Source organism: Pseudopodoces humilis, chromosome 3 (genome assembly GCF_049639895.1).
Source record: "Pseudopodoces humilis isolate 2021_Gansu_Grassland_sample_001 chromosome 3, ASM4963989v1, whole genome shotgun sequence".
NCBI classification, from domain to species: domain Eukaryota; kingdom Metazoa; phylum Chordata; class Aves; order Passeriformes; family Paridae; genus Pseudopodoces; species Pseudopodoces humilis.
The window spans coordinates 51121984-51140994 of NC_142202.1; the positions used below are offsets into that span (position 1 = coordinate 51121984).

Genomic DNA, 19011 nt, shown 5'->3' on the forward strand with positions numbered 1-19011 from the left:
TATGTACTTTTCCAAACACCACAGACACACAGCATATCTTCTACCAGCTTCCAGTCTGCAGCTACTTCCCAAAAAGTGGCTGTAACACAGATTTTAAGTTAAGTTTTCTAGTCCTCTCCTGGTCTTTCCCATACAACATCATGCCAGGATCTCAAAAGTTGTTCTGAGACCTTCAGTTGCAAGAGGAAATTATTGCCTGGGCCCCATAAAGAGAACAAAAGCCATTTATTCAAGTAGAAATTACCTGTGGTTTGAAAAGCGGGTGTACAATGTCCTATCCCTTCAGCCTGAATGCAAGAGCAAATTACTTAAGTCATCTGACACAATGTCATGCTGAACCTGTGTGTGCACTTGTGCAGCACAAAAGGTGCAACAGTTTACGATATCTGCCTCACAAGAAAGGGTTTATGATCAGTAAAAATCTAGTCAATGGGAAAACAATTATACAATCCTTGTTGTTCTTACAGTCCTGCACCAGCAAACAGCTTACTCCATGAGGGTCCAATGTTTGGAAGGAAGAATCCCCCTTGCTGATGTTCCCAAATAAAGACAGCACTATTAAACCACTCTCTTTGTTTTGCATATACTTCCCTTTAATGTCACGAACAGGGTTAAATTTGCAGACAAGCCTTGACAGCTTGTATTACAGAGATGTTTGTGACTCTAAGTGCCACTGAGCATCCTTCCTGATCGCCTTGACCAGACTGCAGTATCTAGAAAGACTGTAAGAATTGTCATGGCTTCATGTGCAACTTCATGTCAATATTCTACACATTTACACAGACTACACATCAATTCCTAGTGACTGAATAGGTAAATAAAATAACCTTCCTTTACAAACAAAACAAAATACCCAAACCGACAAACAACAACAAAAAAACACCCCCAAAAAAAACCAACAACAAATCAGAATCAAATAATTATTAATTCTTGTAGACTTAAATGGATGAGATCTTTGAAATGTGAATATAGCAGCAGCAACAATGAGATTTCAAGTACCAAAACTGAACAGTAGAGATGCCACTTCACAAAGAATTTAAAGCCAAAGAGAGAAAGCCAAACAAAAGAATTGCATCTGGTTTTGGACATCATCGTGACAAGAGCAGAGACCATCAAATTAAAAGCAATAATAGGCTTAGGCCAAAGAACTGAGTTATAACAACAACAAAAATTCATGAATATATAATTTGTGCAAAAGGATGACTAAGAAAGAATACAATCACTAAGAGTCTGACACATAGAATTTCAGGGTTTGCACAGTGCAGCAGTAGCCTTATTTCAGCATTGCCTGTATATACATTGCATCAGTGTATGGTAATCATTAGAGTCCTATTTAAACTGAGATTAATAAATACTGCGTCCTATCAGCCAATCAATTTAATGTACCACTATACTGCAAGTATCCCCAGTAATAACACACTCGCATTTCAAGTGTGACAGCACCATGCCACGCCAAATTATTATAACTATATTGGCATAAAAGGTTATACTTGTTTTGGTGAGGAAGAAATGGTCCTTCAGTCTATCATTTATCACAAAGCACCAAAAAAAGTAAAACTGGTTAGCACAAAACTTTAGCCTCACACTTTAAAACCACAAGGCTTGGTAAGGATGATAAGGGTGTCCTCCTTCAGAGAAATCACATACTCAAGTATACCATAAGGAATAATTCTGCAATGAAACAGGTAAGTTATCCATACAGGGTTCATACCCTTTAAATCTTATTTCTGAAAGGCCTTCCTTATCAATTTTGCTCATAAGTATGTAATATAGAAAGCAAGCTTTCTACTTCTATTCAAAAAAAAAAAAAAACAACTGTCAGAGGTCTCTGAGCAATAACTCTGCTTAGACTCGGCTTACACCTTATACAGCTGCCACAAAAGTTGCAACACAATTCTTTGGGTTCCTGAATGTTTCCAGCACATTGAGAAAGCTAAGCTGATGTTGCAAGCCATCTCCCACATTGTCTGTGGGGAGCTTGGTCACGCATAAACAAGACTTCATGTACCAGATACAATTTTTACTGGATCCTTTCTCCAAAGTTGGACCAAGCTCAGGAAAAAAAAATAAAATGCATCTTTTCCTATAGCTCTGTGTAGGTGCACAAATACTCACTTCTAAGGGCCACTTAACAGGCTCTGAAAGAAACCTAAGAACAGCCGCCCCATGCTGGCCACTACTTAGGAATCTGAGGCCGAATCTGCATCTTGCTGCCTGGGCTCTGTATGAAGTTGAAATTTCAAGTTTGAGATCAGCTCTGCACAAAAAACAGAAGCTCGAGAGGACCGAGAGACACAAAACCAGCTGCAAAATACATCCAGGTTTCTATTTACCGAGGTCTTCCCATGCACATACAAAAGAATTAATCAAGCATGTGGGCTGAACTGTCAGAAGCTCGGCTGATCCCAAGTCTAGCGCAAACCCGGCATAAACATACAAACAAACTCCCCCGGGATCACAGCGCTCTCAGCTCCCGGTGCTGGCGGTCCCCCGCCCCCGGCCAGCCCGCTGCCCGCCCTGCGGACGCGTTCTCCCCGCCGAGCGAGGGCTCGGCCGCACAGGAGCACCGGGGAACACCCGCAGCCCCCAGTCCCGCACGCTGACACAACCCTTCCCGCACGGGACGGCGGCATCCAGGGCCAGAGCCACCAGCACGGAGCCCGGGCCCGGGGTGTCCCGGAGGGGGACGGGCAGCGCCGCGCTACAGCCCGCGGGCACCGCCGGGGCCCGGGAGGAGCCGCGGTGGGACCGGGGGCGGCCGCCGCCCCTGAGCACGGGAAAAGAGAGACGGGGATGCTTAAGTTTCCCTCCTTCCTTTCTAGTTTTAAATAAATCACAAACTGGAGCCCAGCCCGCCACGCCAACAGCCCCGCCACCGGGCGGCCGCCCTACCGCCGCTCCTCCCGCTCCCCGAGCCGCCCCGCCGCCGTCCCGGGTGAGCTGGCAGCGCCGGGGGAGGGTGGTACTCACGGATCTTGACTTTGCGATGGTCCAGGCGAGCGAGGAGCTCCTCCAGGGCTCCGAGGCGGCGCTGGAGCCGGGCGTTGCGGTGGCACAGGGAGTCCGCCTCGCTGAGGATCCCGCCGAAGATGTCGCCGGCGCAGCGGGAGAGGGCGGGGGGCTGCATCAGCAGCGACACCAGCGCGTACGAGCTGACCTGCTCCAGAGTCCCGAAGAGCGGCACCGTGCCTCGGCGGCGCCCGCCGCCCCCCTCCGCCGCCCCGGCGTGGTCCCCCGGCGCCGGGCCGCCCCGCTCCGCGCCATCCCCGCCGGCCTCCTCCAACCTGCACAGCTTCAGCGGCTCCAGGGTCCGCAGGGGGAACGGCATCGCGGCCGGGGACGGGGGGCAGCGCGGGGCACGGCAGCGGCAGGGGTGGCGGGGAGAGCTAGGCGTCCCCGGAGCGAAAAGTCTTCATCCGCGCAGCGGCCGCGGTGACAAAAGTTCAGAGAGAGGAGAGGGAGAGAGAGAACAGCACAACAACAAATGAATCGGGGCGGGAGGGAGGGCGGCCGGGCTAGGCTAGGCTGCGGGGCTGGAGGGGAGCCGCCGCCTCGGCGCAGGGGGAGCCCCGCGCGGCGCCCATGTGCGGGAGTGGCCCCCGGAGGCGGGAGCGGCCCCGGGAGGAGGGAGGGGATGGGAAGGGAAGGGAGAGGAGGGGGAGCGGAGCGGGGCGCAGCACCGCCGCACGGCGGGCGCGGTGAGAGTCCGGGCCGGCCGAGAGGCAAGAAAGAGCACGGCTTTCTCTCCCCGAAGTGAGGATGAGGCGGGGAGGGAGGGAAAGAGGAAGCGTGGGAGGGGGACTGAAGCGCCCTGGATGCGGCCACAAAGGAGGAAAGCCAGCCAGAGGAGGAGGGGAGAGAAAGCCCGGACCAGCTCCACCTGGGGAACCCCGCGCTGTTGTTGCAGGCACTTTTCTGAACCCACCAAACTCTCAACCCGGAAAGCGAGAGCTGGAAAAAGAGGAGGAGGGAAGGGAGAGGGAAAAAAAAACCCTCCGCGAACCTGGGAAAAGTAGGAGGCCGCCGCCTACCTGTGGCTCCCCGAACTGGAGCCTCACCCTTCCCGGCCAGCCAAGGTAGCTGCTCCTGGGCCGGCCCCGCGGCGCTGGGTCCAGCGGGACTCCCCAGGGAGAAGCTAGCTCGTCCGGCCTCCTCTGCTCGCCGAAAGGAGCTAAGCGAGAGAGGGGGCACGTCAAGCCTCAGCCTTTTCCCCTGCCATGCTGTGGGTCGGGCCAGAGGTGCTGCTTTAAGGTAGGGGAAGAAGAGCAGCCTGTCTGGGAACGGCGCGTTCTCTCTGGTTAATTTTTAGTGAGACTGGCACTAAGGTAGGGGAAGAAAAGTCTGGCCCGTGACATGGAGTGTGGCAGCCCCGAACGTGGCACGTAATGCTGGTGTGGCCCCAACGCAGGTTCCAGCCTTAGAAGCCCCCGCGCTTTGCCCGCGTAGGACACAATCAGCTCTTCATGGAGATGACGGCTCTAATGAGCTATTCCCCACAGAACCAATTTAGCCCACAAGCAACTGTCAACAGCTGCTATTTAATTTTAATTGGACAATGCCCTACTGGCTCTGGCTCCTGCTATATGATAAAGAGAGGAACCCAATCCCTCTCTCCATGTGGGAAAGGGCCCTGGAGAAAAATGGTTGTATAGTTCCTTCCTGCCTTATAGCTTGTTCTGGCTCCTGCTGCAGCTGAATATATGGCATGAAAGAAAGAGAATCAGCTGGAGAGGGAAAGGTCCAGGGATGTATCCATGTTCATTAGCACCTTTAGGACAGACAGTTTATGTAACAAAATATTCTGCAACATATTATGTATTATCCGTAGCTTTAGCGTTCGTTACTTAAAGGTAAACCTGAAGAAAACCATTCCACCAGCAGTGCTTCAGAAATTCCTCGGTGCATGGAGAAGTATGGGAGCTGCAGAGAGACGAATACAAACCAAAGGCTTGGTGGCACACTCGAGAGTTAAGATTTACAGGAAGTGCTTGTAAGGGTGACAGTCATAGCAAAACTTGCAAGTCACTAATTCTTCTCTTACATAAATCAAGGCAAGTTTCATCTTCAAGTTTTCCCTGGCCGGGGGTGGGGGCGGGGGGAGGAAGCAATGCCATCTAGTGTTAAAAAAATAAAGAACAAAGCCACCTTTCTTAACACCTTTGTCCAAACAGGTTACCAATGGATAACTTTGCAAGTTGGAATGCTCCCACTGGTTTTGTGTTACAGACAGTACCACTGAGTGCATACGTGCAATATTTATAGAAACTGATGAGAACACCATGGTGAAAACGGGCAAAACGGTGTTTAATCAGGGGCTTTAGCACATAAAGAATCCAAAGAAATAATTTTGTGATGGGGAAGCTGTCAGGATTGATTATTAGAGGACGGGAAGCAGTCATCTTGTCGTATTGAACTCTCCTGGTTTTATTTTAGGACATAATGCCTTCATTAATTCTTAGGTGTGTTTGTTTGTGGTAGTCATTTGATAAAAAATGCGTCCTGTTCACTGGCACGTTTGAATGGAGAGGAGTGATTCTTGGTACATTTTGTTTAAACTACAGGAGTACCATGAATGAGGTGGACTTCAATAAAAAATACACAAAGCAGGAACAAAGTGAGCAAAGAGGTCAGTCCAGGTGTCAGCTGACACAACAACACATCTGCCGGGGTAGATGTCATAAGGCTGTGTGTTTGTTTGATTGAAAATTACTAATTTTTAAGTTTAGAAATAGGTACTGTCAAAAAGGTACATTTACCGGTCTGAATTTTTTTACTGAAAATGCAGATCACATCCTGATATTGCAAATATTTTTGCATGTTCTTATCTGTAAGTAGGAAAAGGTACTTAGAACAGATGTGAGCACAGGGAGAGTAACAGCCAGAAATCAAAGCTTTAGACAACACTTAAATGCAGTAAAGAGCCTTAGCTGCTGTGAGTGGATGGGATTTCACTGCCAGTGAAGTCTGCTTTACCTATTTCACTGGTTCATTTGTCTGCAAACTGTAAAATAAACTACTGTGACAGCTTGAATATTTCTGGTGGGAATAATGTATCATAAAAAATAAGGTGTTTTTAGGACTGCCAGTTAAACCAAGTTAAGAAATAAATCTGAATTTTAAATGCACTGATGTTCTTGAAATATTCAGTCTCTGTGTTTATTCCAGAACAATATATTTTTTCTCATTAATTTATATGGTCTGTTTTTCTGAGATAGGTTGTTACCACATGGAGTACTCAAAAAAGAAAATAAATGTAAAAAAAAGGTCTGAAATGTAATAGGTAAATAAAATAACACATTTAACTGTTTAACTGAAACCAGTAAAGGGTGGTCTCAAAGTTTGCTTCTTTCTGTGCTAAAGGAAGGGATATAGGAAAGAAAATGAAGCTTAAATACTTAGAGAGTTGGAGATTTAAAGTATTCATCATGCTGGAAAGGAAGCATTTAAGACTTCTACATTCAGCAGAATTACAGATTTTCTTAGGGGCACCCCATCTCCCTCAGGTAGCCATGCACATTGTCTGTTTCCAGAGATTATAACTGGAAAATGTTTCCTTTTCTGGCAGAGCTGGGAGGATGCTCCTGACCCTGTTAAATACTCCTGCAGGCCCAGGGGGACACTGAGTCGAAGCAGGCACCAGTGGCCAGAGGGTGACCACCTGGTGCTGTCCCTGCTCTCTGGCAGGACACTGCCCTCAGGTGAGCCATCCCTGCCCTTGGGTGAGCTCATCCTGAACCTGTGTACTCACACAGTGCAGTTTTTTGGCAATTGTGATGTCTAACTGGTGGGAGCAAGAGGCTGCTTTCCATGTATCCGCATCCACTGGAGAAGGAGGTCTGTGAGCTCAGTGGGCAGCAGTCACTTCCACTTGCACAGCTAGGCCTGGCAAGTTCTGGTATTCTGGGTCTCACACCTCCAAATACCCTCAGTCAGAAGTGGGAGATCCTCTCAGAAGAGGAACAGAGCACAGAAAAATGAGAGACAAAAGAGAAAGGTAGACAAAAGGACAGCAGAGACTCCACTAAATATTTCAAGGCAATATTTATTGCATTTTTAATCAAAGTTCAAGTTCACTGAAAAGTTCATTTTGTCTGAATTGTGGCTTTCATCCTTCGGCATTTTAAGCCTCAAGTAAAACTACCAAATTAAAGACCTAATAACTTTCATGTTCTACTTCAAGAAACAGAAGAAAAATCTTGTGGGACTTACTCATTACCCACTGCAGAATGAACACTGCTCTTCCCTCTTCAATCCTTTTGGGCTCTCAGAAGCAAGTGGTGAGCAGTAGTACAAAAGCCACATGGCCAACCACGTAACATGAGGCAGCTCTTCCTGAAATTGTACTTTTGTGCCAAGAGGGTAGTTTAGATGCAGTCAGCTGGGATCACCAAGTTCATCCATTGTATTTTAGCCCACAGATTGAAGATATTTGCTTGTGTAGGCTAGGAAAACCCAACCAAAATGGATATGCAGAAATAACAACAGTGTAACTTGTAGGGGTGGAGGAGGAAATTTCCTGGTCACTCTCAGAGCAGCTCTAACAAGCCCTTGTTTGTAGTGCAGAAAGCAAGCTCTATGTCCAGGACACATAGCCAGCTTACATATTTTTGACTTACTTTAGCTGTTGTGCTGTAGAAGTTTGGTGTAAGCTTAACACAGAGACAATTCTGCGAGAAAAGTTCTGATATTTTATTCTTTCTTGGTTAACCAAAAGTATGTGGATGCTTTCAGTCTTACTGGGTCACTGGACTCTTTTAATCATCACATAGTTAATTTCTCTTAGTAGAAAATCTTCTTCAAGGAAACTTGCATAAGATAGGCAACAAGTGGGAGTAGATATGACTCCCAAGAAAGTCAAATAGCACCAGAATTCTTTCTGTCCCTCATGACTACATACTTTTTGTGCATTCTATAAATGTCAAATTATAAAATAATTTACTGCTAATAATATTATAGCTGCTTTGCTGGGTTTCTCTGAACTGCAACACTACTACATTAGGTCACAGATCACCTTTGCCTGTCTATGTGGCAGAACTTTCAATCCTTACTTTTCTTCCAGCTTATGAATATCAGGAACCAGTATTTTTGTGTGCTTGAGTTCATACCCAGCATGGCCCAAAGGAACAACTCTGTCCAGAAAAGGAATCTTGTGGATATTCTTTTAAAACTAATAGAACTTCTCTGATGATGACAGGTGTCTCTCTGACACAGGTTACTTACAAGATCCTGTTTCCCTGAACATTAATCATTTCCAACTTTTGTGAACCCCAAGCTCTCCTTGTCTGGCATATCCCTGGATCACACACCTACTTGAAGCCTGGATTTGAGCTGCATTTTCTTTTTCATGCTGCAGAACTTTTTTTGGATTTTCTTCACCATGTTATTGTCAACATTAAACAAAGGCAGTAGTGTAATTCCAACACCTTCAAGCCTGTTATTCAAAGAACTGAGTAGATATATTCACACTTTCATGGTAGATGAGTACAGTGTTTTCTTGAGCACTCCCTTAAAGGTTGGTGGTTTGTTGCACCAGTGCCAGTGATCTTTTCTCAGTCCTAACATTAAGCTGGAATTTTTCTTTGAGTCTGCCCAGCATGTGGTTTAGACCTTGGGTTGCTCTGCTTAGCTGGCCCAAGCTTTTCTGAGCTACAGTGCTCTGCTTATCTACACAAGTGTGAGAGTCAGCACGTTGTGTTCAGCCAGCCTATAACCTCTCAAACCCTTTCCCATTTTTCTATCTATATAGAGCTGTCTTTGGATAAAGGCCATGCTACTAATGGTGCAATGGAACAATCAAAGCTAACTGCACTGGCAATGACACCGTGGAGGAAGCAGTAGTTGTGATTGCCTAGGGATATGACTCAGCTGCGCACCAAGGATGTGTAATAGCCCTTTGCCTCTAAAAGAGGAGCTCTCTGCTTCCTTCCTTACATTCCTGCTCACAGATGCATGATCTGAAGCTTGCTCTGCAAGCATCCGAAGTCATCAGTGTAGAACAGCTGCAGCTCTGCTGCATAAAAAGAGGCAGCTGACATTCTGTGAAAAAATTGCAGGAAAATGTACTCTGCACTTTGAGACACAGCAGTATGTTGGATCATTCTCAGGGGAGCTGAACAGTGGAGGCAACAGAGATGTGAATAGAAATACATGCAAGAGATCATAGAGCTGAGGAAAATACAACTGTAGCATAACAGGCCCTTCATAATTCAAGTGATCATCAGAGGTTTTCAACTGGTATTCAACTGAGTGGAGTAGAAAAACAGAGACTGCCAGTCACCATACATGTGTGGAATTCAGAGGCAATCTGTCTTTAAGACTCCAATTATTGGAAAATGGAAAAAATCCCAACCTATATCTCCCCAAAGAGAAACCAAGTTGCTGAGAGTTGACTCTCAGTGGGTCAATAATAGTACTCCCTGAGTTGCCATACTAATTTTCTTCATTTGGTTGAGGTGTTTCTGTGTCTCCTAACAAAGTGCATTCTGCGCTTCCACTTCCTCTGTAGCAGAAAAATGTCTGATATATTTTTTCATTGATAAAGTGGAAACACTTTCCACTAGATCAGGTTCCTCAAAGCCCCATCCACCCTGATTTTCACCACTTCAAGGGATGGGGAATCCACACCTTCTCTGGGTTCCCATTCCAGTGCCCCAGCACCCTCACCATGAAAAAATTCTTCCTTACATCTAATCTAAGTCATGTATAACTATTCATTATTACTGAATTACATAGCTACAGGTATGCAAACAGCAAGTAACTGTACAACAGGAATACAGATGTCATTATTTGTGCAAGAAAACCTTCTTCTGGAAAAACAAAGGCTCCAAGAATTATCAGTTGAAAATCAGAAGAAACATATGGAGATTTCATAAATGCTGATCAAAGTATTTTGCTGCTGTCCTTAGCTTTAATGAAAACAGATCATGTCAAAAGCTTATGTAAGTTCTGTATATAATTTTTATTTATCTAGGACACTGACCACATTATGTCTTCTCTAATTTATTCTATTTGGTCTCCTTTGAAGCAATTACACAGTTTACATTTTGAATCACTAACTAAATATTGTAAAAAAAAATCTAAAACAAAAAACCCCACTCCATCAGACAAGACGAAATTGTATTATTTTAACAAAGCTGATTATCTTCTCAAATGAATGCCTCAGGACTCAGGGTAAACAATACATCCAATGGACAAAAGCCTCTTAATTGCATCCCAAACACGCAGACTGTGCTGGTCACCAAAGGCAGAAATAAATTTCTCCTTAGGTATTATCTTCCCACCAACAGGGACTACAGATACAGCAAAGTACTTCTTTAAACTATACATATAACATTTTTTTAAAAAAGATGCCACCCTGTTTCATTTCAGTTATGAATACAAATGGATGGTATGCCAGTCAGTCATGAATGAGTTTTGATAGTTGTAACAGCTTATGCCTCATAAATAAAATGCAGAGTTTGGTCACCGAAAAAAATGTAGAGCATGATAAACCCTCTATCAACGAGCACAGATCTCCCCATTCTTTTCCTTGTAAGCGAGCATGGTTTGTCCCTGGGACCTCCACCATGAATGAAACAGTCACTGATGAAATTACAGTGGGTGGGTGTGCAGAGATCTGTGACTCCACCACTGTCTAAACACCCCTCTCCATTTTCAGATTAAAAAAAAAAGACAAAATATTTCCTGAATATATTTAACATACTATCCATGTTCTGGATATTTACAAGATACCAGAAAAAATATTTTTGTTTTTCTTCTTAAATACTCATTTGGGAAGACTTTGTCACTGTGGTAGATCATTAAAGGTCTCTGGCTGTCTTGTTTCTTTTCCTTTGCTTAATTTAACCTACCTGACGACTGCTTGTGATGAGATACAATGTGTTTGTGCTGCAAAGCTCGGTGTTTTTGTTTATGTATAAAATCAGTCTCAAAGACTGGCATGTTCTTAAAAAAATATAAAATATATTCATATTCCAAAATAATAATTTGGAAGATGGATGGTGTTATGGCTATCTAGAAATTAGACTGAGTAGTAAAGTCTACATGGAGTAGCTGAGCTGAGGCTCATTCAAAGTGACAAGTGGCACCTTTGTATTTTCCATGGACTATGCAATGGCAGTACCACTCTTTACAACTGGTGCAAATGATCTAAATTACTGTAGTTGCAAAATGATTACTATTAAAATATACAAACAAAAGCCTTACATTAAATATAAAATAAATTGAGAGTAACAGAGAGGGTAAAGGAAATTAGAATTTTTAGCACATACTGCTCCTTGAATATTCCCAGAAGTTTAGGAGTACCAAATACGTGACTGTGCAATCACTGTAATAAATGCAGCTGTGTTTATTTCACTGCATGGACCCAACAAACTGTGCAAGCTAAGCATCAGTGTCTTGTTCATAATTCAGTAAAAAAAAATGTAGCACAGTATGCAAGATAGACCTTCTTCCTCTTCCAAGTATTTTCAGATTTGGCAGAATACACACTCCTTAGAGGACTATGAACATGCTCAGTTTAAATAATTTCTAGCAAACTAAATTTTGAGTTCAAGGAAAAAAAACGTATTAATGTTTTGCTCAATAGCATAGGAATCAACTTTTAAATACAGTGAAATCCAGCTAAAGAAGTTCTGTTTAGTTTTTCTTAGAAATGAGGTGAAAGTGTAAAGAACTTCAGTGTTTTTCAGGAATAGCTTCTTTTAGAAGGGAGAAAAAAAAAGTTGATTGTATTTAGCTTCCTTCCAGGACTCACCCTTGTGGTCTCCTTCTAGAAGTTTGAATATTTAATCCCTGGTTGTACATACACAGAAGAAAAGAAATAAAACCCAAGCAAAACCAAAGTAGTGGTGTTACAATGATTTCAATTTGTCTCTTTTCTGTGTCAGTTTTTCTGTGCTTTGCATTTAAAGACAGCTGCAACTGCAGTTTTGAATACTAACACAATCACTGCGATCCACAACCAAAACACTGAAGTCATATAGTCACTCATTTTCCACTGAAGTCTGTAACTCTTTACCATGTGTTCCGAACAGCTGGGGAGCTTATTAATATACCTTTAAAAGGAGGTATCATTTAAACCCATTATTCTCTAACTATTAATTTAAGGAAACCTTAAAATAGAATTATTCTGACAAATATCTACTGCACTATACTATAATTAACTATTAGTCTATATATTATTGCCTTTAGTGCAACAGTGCTGTTCACATGCCCACTGTATTCCATCATTAATTTATTTTAAAAGCTCATATTTAAGCCTTAAACAATTTTCTCCAAAGGCCCTTTTTATTCTACATCAATATGGTGCCCACTGTCACAGTTGTCCTGTTTGGAGCTGAGAACTCTACCTGCTATTCCTCTTTAATATTTCCAATGCAAAGGAAAATGCTTCCGATGCTTAATTTTTCCTTTGCTAATTACATTTACTGGAGCAAAATAATACTAAAAAGAAAACTTTAGAACACTGTTTAGTGTCTGCATTGCTTGGAAACAGTTTTCTGTAAAGATATTTCTGTGTACACTTACTCTCTTTAGGAATGGATTTGTGTTTGTTTTTAGTTCTGCATTTGTATACGCCTAACAAAACGGAGTCTGAAATTACAAACATGCTTTCCAATGTCTGTTTTCAGAGAACAGACGTTTAGTTAGTGGAACTTCTCTGCAATATATCTTCTAGCCTGAAAAAAAATAGCCACTCAATGCTCTTAAAACATCGAAGCAATTGTATTTGTACTAAGCCACCAAGCTATAGAGGGGGAATTCAGTTTTCCAAACAACACAGAGAAATGACTTGAGGCCAACTACAAATCAGGAAAAATTGCAGACTGCAAATAAATTACAGTTCTACTTTGATATTAAGATAATAATCTGAGTTATATTTTTAGAATACAAGTTTATTTCTATAACTTTAACTATGAGAGCTGTATTTCATATTCTTAGCACATTCAATAAACAAAACCTAGCTGCAACAGTTGATGCAGGCATACTCTTCACAGATCTCACTTGGAAAAATCACTGGATTTTTCTGAGTTGAAGTTTCCAAATGAGGCTTATCATTTTGGATACGGAGTTTGCCATTAGAAAAAAAAAAAAAAAAGAAGAAGGAAAAAAATTTAAAAGCACATTTGAGATAGTTAGATAGCTTTGTATTGTGTGGCTTAAAAAGAAAATCTTAAGTTTGACCAGTTTTCTCTTAAGCCAAATGATCCATCAAAAAAAATCACCTATAAATTCTTTCCTGTAAGCTATGAATTCATCATTGCCCTTGATGCCAGCAGAACCTCTGACGTGGTAGATCATGCACACAGAGTTTATATAATTGTTTCCTTTTCCCTCTTTTGTGTTGTATTCATCTGGTTTATGGTTTGTGTGATAGGAATTGTGTTTATTTGCTCCCTGAGTTTGTACAGTCTCACACCATTGGGATTCTTGCCCATGACATCCAGAAGTGTGTACAGTTTATTATGTCCTCAAGCCTATGGTTGTGCACACTGGAGGTGAGGCTGAAATTGCTTTGAAAAGTTAAACTTTATTTACTCAGCCTTCCCTGGCTTGCCTGGGTTACTCTGTACTAGTAATACTGTTCAGTGGCATCTCATAGAGACAATATGAATCGTAGTTTCTCCAAACTGACATGAAGTGTAAACACTGGCAAAGAAAATAATCCCATTTTTGTAGGCACTTAGCCAAACTATTAAAACAACTGAGCAAGTATTTTACTTCAATTGTGACCTTAAGACTATTGGGGTTTTTTTTCCCTGCAAGGTCTTACTCCATTATGGTCCTCTTGTGATAAATTACTGAACAGTTTAAAAAACAGTCTACAGAAAACAAAGGTTGTGATATAAGCTGCATGTTCTAGCTTGTTGTACTAAATTAATCATAAACATTATTAAATATTTAAAAGGGGAAAAGAGCAGGTGCCTACTGAGAACAGGTGTTACCAATTTTAGCTTAAATAAAATCCAGGAATCCTTTCCATGTATTACGTCTATAATATACATCAGAAATCATACTTTGCACTAACACATCCCCAGCTGTAGAGAAGACAAACCTTTTGTCACATGTTTTCTGATCTGGTCTTTTTTCTAGAATTTACTCCCCATTTTGGTTTACAAGGGTTCAGTTTTGCTGATTTTCATAGAATTCTATGCTAATCTTGATTCTATGCTAATCATGATGCTAATCTTAGAGTGATTGTAAACATTGTTAAATTTACAGTGAGTAGCCCAGTGAGTACCTGCAAAAATAATTCAGCAGGCTGCCCAAGGGGGAAGAATTTGCTGAAGGTTTATTTCAATATATTTTAAAAGCTCATATGAGGTTCATTGTTGTTGAAAAATTGTATTAGGCTTGGGACTGTTCCTGAAATACTGGTTGTGCTGGAGAGCCAATGACAGACTTCTTTCTTTTCCAGCTTGAGTATTGGGATTGCTAAAACAACTTAAGTGTACAGTTCTAAAGTGCTTTTTCATTGGGGATCTTAATGCATATTACAAATATTTAAATATTTAGAGGAAAGTAAATTTAACTGTCCAATAGCTTCTATATCCACTGTACACATGCAAAATGTTAGCATGTTTTCAAACAACTAAAAATTCTATAAGGAAAAATTTCTTCACTAGGATAGTAATGCACTACTGGAACAAATTGTCTGCAAGGGTTGTAGAGTCTCCATTCTTGAAGGTTGCAAGGCCTGGCCAGACAAAGACACAGCTGACCTGACGTGGCAGTAGCCCTGCTCTGAGGAGGAGGAGGCTGTGCTAGAGAACATTGGTGCAGATTTCATCCTGGAAGTTTTTCAAGAGAGGCTGGATAAAACCTGGGAACCTGGTCTATGCACACAGTTGACCTACTCTGACTTGACTCTCAGGATGTCTCTTATAAAATGAGTTAGCCCATGATGCTATGACCTTGAGAAGTGCTTTCCAACCAGTATTATTTCCATGATACTGGGATTGTGAAATCCAGACTAACTAGCGGATATATTAATAAAATTCTTAAAAAAATAATTTTCCAGGTGCCCATCCAGAAGCTGAAGAGAGAGTTGGAGATGCTTAGCTTAGGCAGGAATTGAAGATTCTGGACTGAGCTGAAGTGGGGCTCCTGGACTCCTGGGCAGTGGGGTGGGGGACAGGTGGGTCTGTACAGGGACATTTGGGTCCTAGAGGCCTAGTTCCTGGGGTGGGATTCAGCAAGTCCCTTCTGTTTTCCCTCCTTCCTCCCTCATCACTATGTCCTCGGTGCCTGATTCACCACACTGCTGGCCCAAGGAGGTGGTTTATTCTCCATCCACATTCAGGTAAAAGATTTGTTCAGCTTTTACACAGGTCATATATTTAATGTCTTGGTAGCTAATCAAGTATTGATTTTTTGCAATCAGAACACTTTATAAGCACACGATACTGGTGGGGACTTTAAACTGCTTGATTTTGTATAACAGCACTGGAGTATTCATGCTAGAGATGTGGAAACTGATCAGTAATAATCCTTAAGTCTAAATACTTATATATGACCATATTCCTTCACTTAGCATAATGATAGCATGGGGAGAGAGATGCAATGTAAGTATACGTGTTGACACATTTTTAGTCACATTTCTTGAGGACATATCTACCACCAATCTGTAAAGAATACACATGTCTAACCCACTCAATTCTACTTCCATATTAATCTAGTGATAATTAGTTATATGTATAATTTTAACTTTGCTGCTTTGTTCTGCACATTTATCTGGCTGATAGATACATACACACCTTGTTATGCTGCTCCTCACAACCCAGCAATAAGTACTTTCCTTCCTATGAACAGATATGTCCCAGACCATGCTCTTTTTTGGAAGATGATACTACAGCAAATGTCAGGATTCCACAAGTAGAAGGTGCCAACCTGTGAAATACATCTGATATTAATTATAGAAGCTAAAGAACCCAGTGCATTCATCACTGTCTTGGAAGCCTTTAGAACCGACTTGCCATCTCATGTTAACTGAATAGGGTTTTCAGAAAGAAGAATCTGATTTTATTTGCATGCATATCTCAAAACAAAGTACAGACTTAGCTTCTTTGAAGTTCTTCTTCAAAGCATCTTCAAAGGTGGGCCTCTAGTTTGTAAGGAAATATACATGTAAATAAAATCAGAGTCAATTAACTTTTTAATTTGCTGCTTTAACAATAACATTGTTGCCATTAAAACACTGTTACTCTTGGAGCATTTCAGTCAACAAGTATATACAAATGCTACCACTGTAATGCATGGTGGAGTTGTCAGAACAAAAGCCTTTTAAAGGAAGAAAAAAGCCTTTCCTGGACCGTGAATCATTATCACAATATAAAATTATGCAAAAGCTCAGATAGAGATAATCCAAAACATGCCTTTTTTCTCCCTCAAACTTTATTTGATTCTAGGCAGTAGTGTTATCTGCAATAGGATTTCTAGTATCAAATCAAGACCATACTACCTTTGATTCTTTGCTCTTAACTTACTATTAGCTTTTAAAAGAAATTAATTATTCACTATAAAATTACTTTCTCTATGAAAACAAAGTCTGCTGCTTTCCAATTATCTGCCCTTGTAGGCTCTGCTAAATCAGATATAAAAATAACAGAGGCACCTTAATAATAAATAATTCTAATGTGATGTAGTGTGCAGGGGTAAGAAATTCACTTGGAGCAAAATAGTACCTGCATACTAAAATTTACTCTTTTCTGTAGTATTTGATCCCTCCTACTGAGACACTAAACTGAAGCAGGGTTAACTGTTGAATCCAACTGCTTCATGGATATGAAAGCAATTTTATTTTAAAATTGCTTAATGATGGAAGCATTTCCCCTTTATTTAAAAACAGACCATCAGTCATTCTATTTTAACTGCTTTGGTAGTAACAAAGGACAGCCGGTCACCTTCCATCCAAACTGTCAAGCAAAACACCTTTAATCACATGGGGAAAAACAAACCACACCTCTATATATGAACTGCAAGGCGGGTACATTTACTTGCTCATATAGCATGTGAGAAATGAGCTGAATGAACACAAACATTTTCAAAGTTAGCATGGAGAAGCAGTATTTATATCATACAAATTTCCCAACTGGCTGCAGAAACCTGCCTGTAAGTTTCAATTTGTCCACTTTTTGTAGCCCCCTATATATTTATGCATATGGGGATTCTACTTGGGCAGCTCTGTGACTGAGAATTTGTGTCTGGCTCACAGCCTGACTTTTGCTAGCTCTTGGTTTCCCTGTAACGCATGCCAAACCAGATATCAGAAGCCCTTTGTATTACAGAATCATCTGTTTCAGCTTCTCTACCTGTCCCTGAAGTCTTGTACCACTGCCTTTTTGTGTAATGCATCTCCAGTGTTACAGAGATTAACTTCTTTCTTCTCAGTTGCTTACATGCAAACACCCTTAGGTTGTTTATTTCCACAAGTGAGCTGTCAGTGTATCATTGGTCTATCACATGCCTCTTGCAACAACAAGATGGATCTTAATGTACCAGAAGTGATCCAGCTCCTCAGAACCAAACTGTGTCCTGCTGCAAGGAATTACTTTGACTGTAGGATGACCCTCAGTGGACATTTGGTCCCTGTCATTCACCTGAGAGTCACTTTAAATGCAATCTCCCTTTGACAGACAATCTTCCCTTTTGGGTCTCAAAGCAGACACTGAGTCTCACAACTGTAACATCCTAACCAAGTCTCAACAAGACACTGCTATTTAATAGCCCCTCAGGTCTAATTCAAGGTCCATAAGAAGGTTCAGTATCAGGGTACGACTGGAGAACCATTCTCTTGGTATCATGGACAGTTTAGACAGAGGTAGGGATTCTAGGCGCTGCACACCTGTTAAGTCACGAGGTAGCTTCATACTGAGACGTACAATTGCAAACACCAGTAAAGCTTCTGGTCAACGTTTTCACTGTGGGTGGTGTAGATTATACCAGCTCTCACAGCTGGTGTGTGAATAATGTCTGAGAATCCTCATCACAAAACATACCATAATGAGCAACACGCTTCTCAAGTGAAAAAGATCTCGTTGCAGGTTTAAGAAATTCAAGCTGACAAGTTGTAGAGATAGTTGATAAGTTAATTTCTCTAGGCCACAAACTACATGGGGGGGGGAAACAGCTCAGGCTACCAGCCATAGGTAAGAAAGGTGTGCCGACCATTCAATTCAACAAAGCCATGACTGGCAGCTAGCACTGAGGAGAGACGTGACCAGAAATGCAATAGCGACAGCACCAGGAATAGACTTGGTGGGGCTGAACTCGTTAATTACTCAGTCTAGGTAGGCACACCCTGCTAATTATACTGCCTGACTTGAAAATTAAGTTCCTGCAAACCAACGACGCGGGGCTGAAATCGAGGTCGGAAATGACACTGAGAGCTGCATCCCACTCAGCGTGGCAGCAGGGTTCCTCGTTTAGCTGGGACGATAGCCGTTCCGGGCACATCCCGGGGATGAGGATGTGTGTGAGGATGTCTCCTTGTTCATGAGACCCGTTCCGACCCGCAGTGCCTTGGCGGAGAGAGCCGGGGAGCCGGGAAAGGAGCGGCCGGCAGAGCCCCGGAGCGCGGGGAGGCGCTGCCCCCTGCGGGCGGGGACCGGCACTGCCGGGGCCGTCCAGCCCGTGCCACTGCGGGTCACACCGACACGGCCCCGAGAGCCCCGGGCACGGACCGCGCTGCCGACCGCTCCGCTCTCCTACCAGCCTTCCCCCTGCAGGGCTACGGGGTCACAGAAACAACCGGGTTGGGAAACACCTCTGAGATCACCGAGTTCAACCTGTGATCGAACACTGCCTTGCCTAGACCGTGACACTCAGTGCCCTGTCCAGTCTCAACAACATCCGGGGATGGTGACTCCACCGCCTTCCAGAGTAGCCCGTTCCAATGGCTAGTCACTCTTCCTGGGAAGAAATTCCTCCTAATGCCTAAGCTAAACTTGCCCTGGTTCAGCTTAATAATATGTCCTCTTGTCAGGAACTTGCTGTTCCACTGGCAGCATT

At 42.7% G+C, this 19011-nt stretch overlaps 1 protein-coding gene across 4 annotated transcripts in view; it reads right to left on the reverse strand.

Moving 5' to 3' along the window:
* Positions 1-5139, reverse strand: part of NHSL1 (NHS like 1) — a 183901-nt gene extending 178762 nt beyond the window's left edge. For all 4 annotated transcript variants that reach the window (XM_088052586.1, XM_088052585.1, XM_014263295.2 and 1 more), the window contains exons 1-2: positions 4032-5139; positions 2971-3410 (exon numbers count right to left, since the gene is read on the reverse strand). In XM_088052586.1, the coding sequence (XP_087908712.1) occupies positions 2971-3328 (358 nt within the window). In that variant the 5' untranslated portion in view covers positions 3329-3410; positions 4032-5139. The remainder of the gene's footprint in view (positions 1-2970; positions 3411-4031) is intronic.
* Between the last annotated feature and the right edge of the window lie 13872 nt (positions 5140-19011).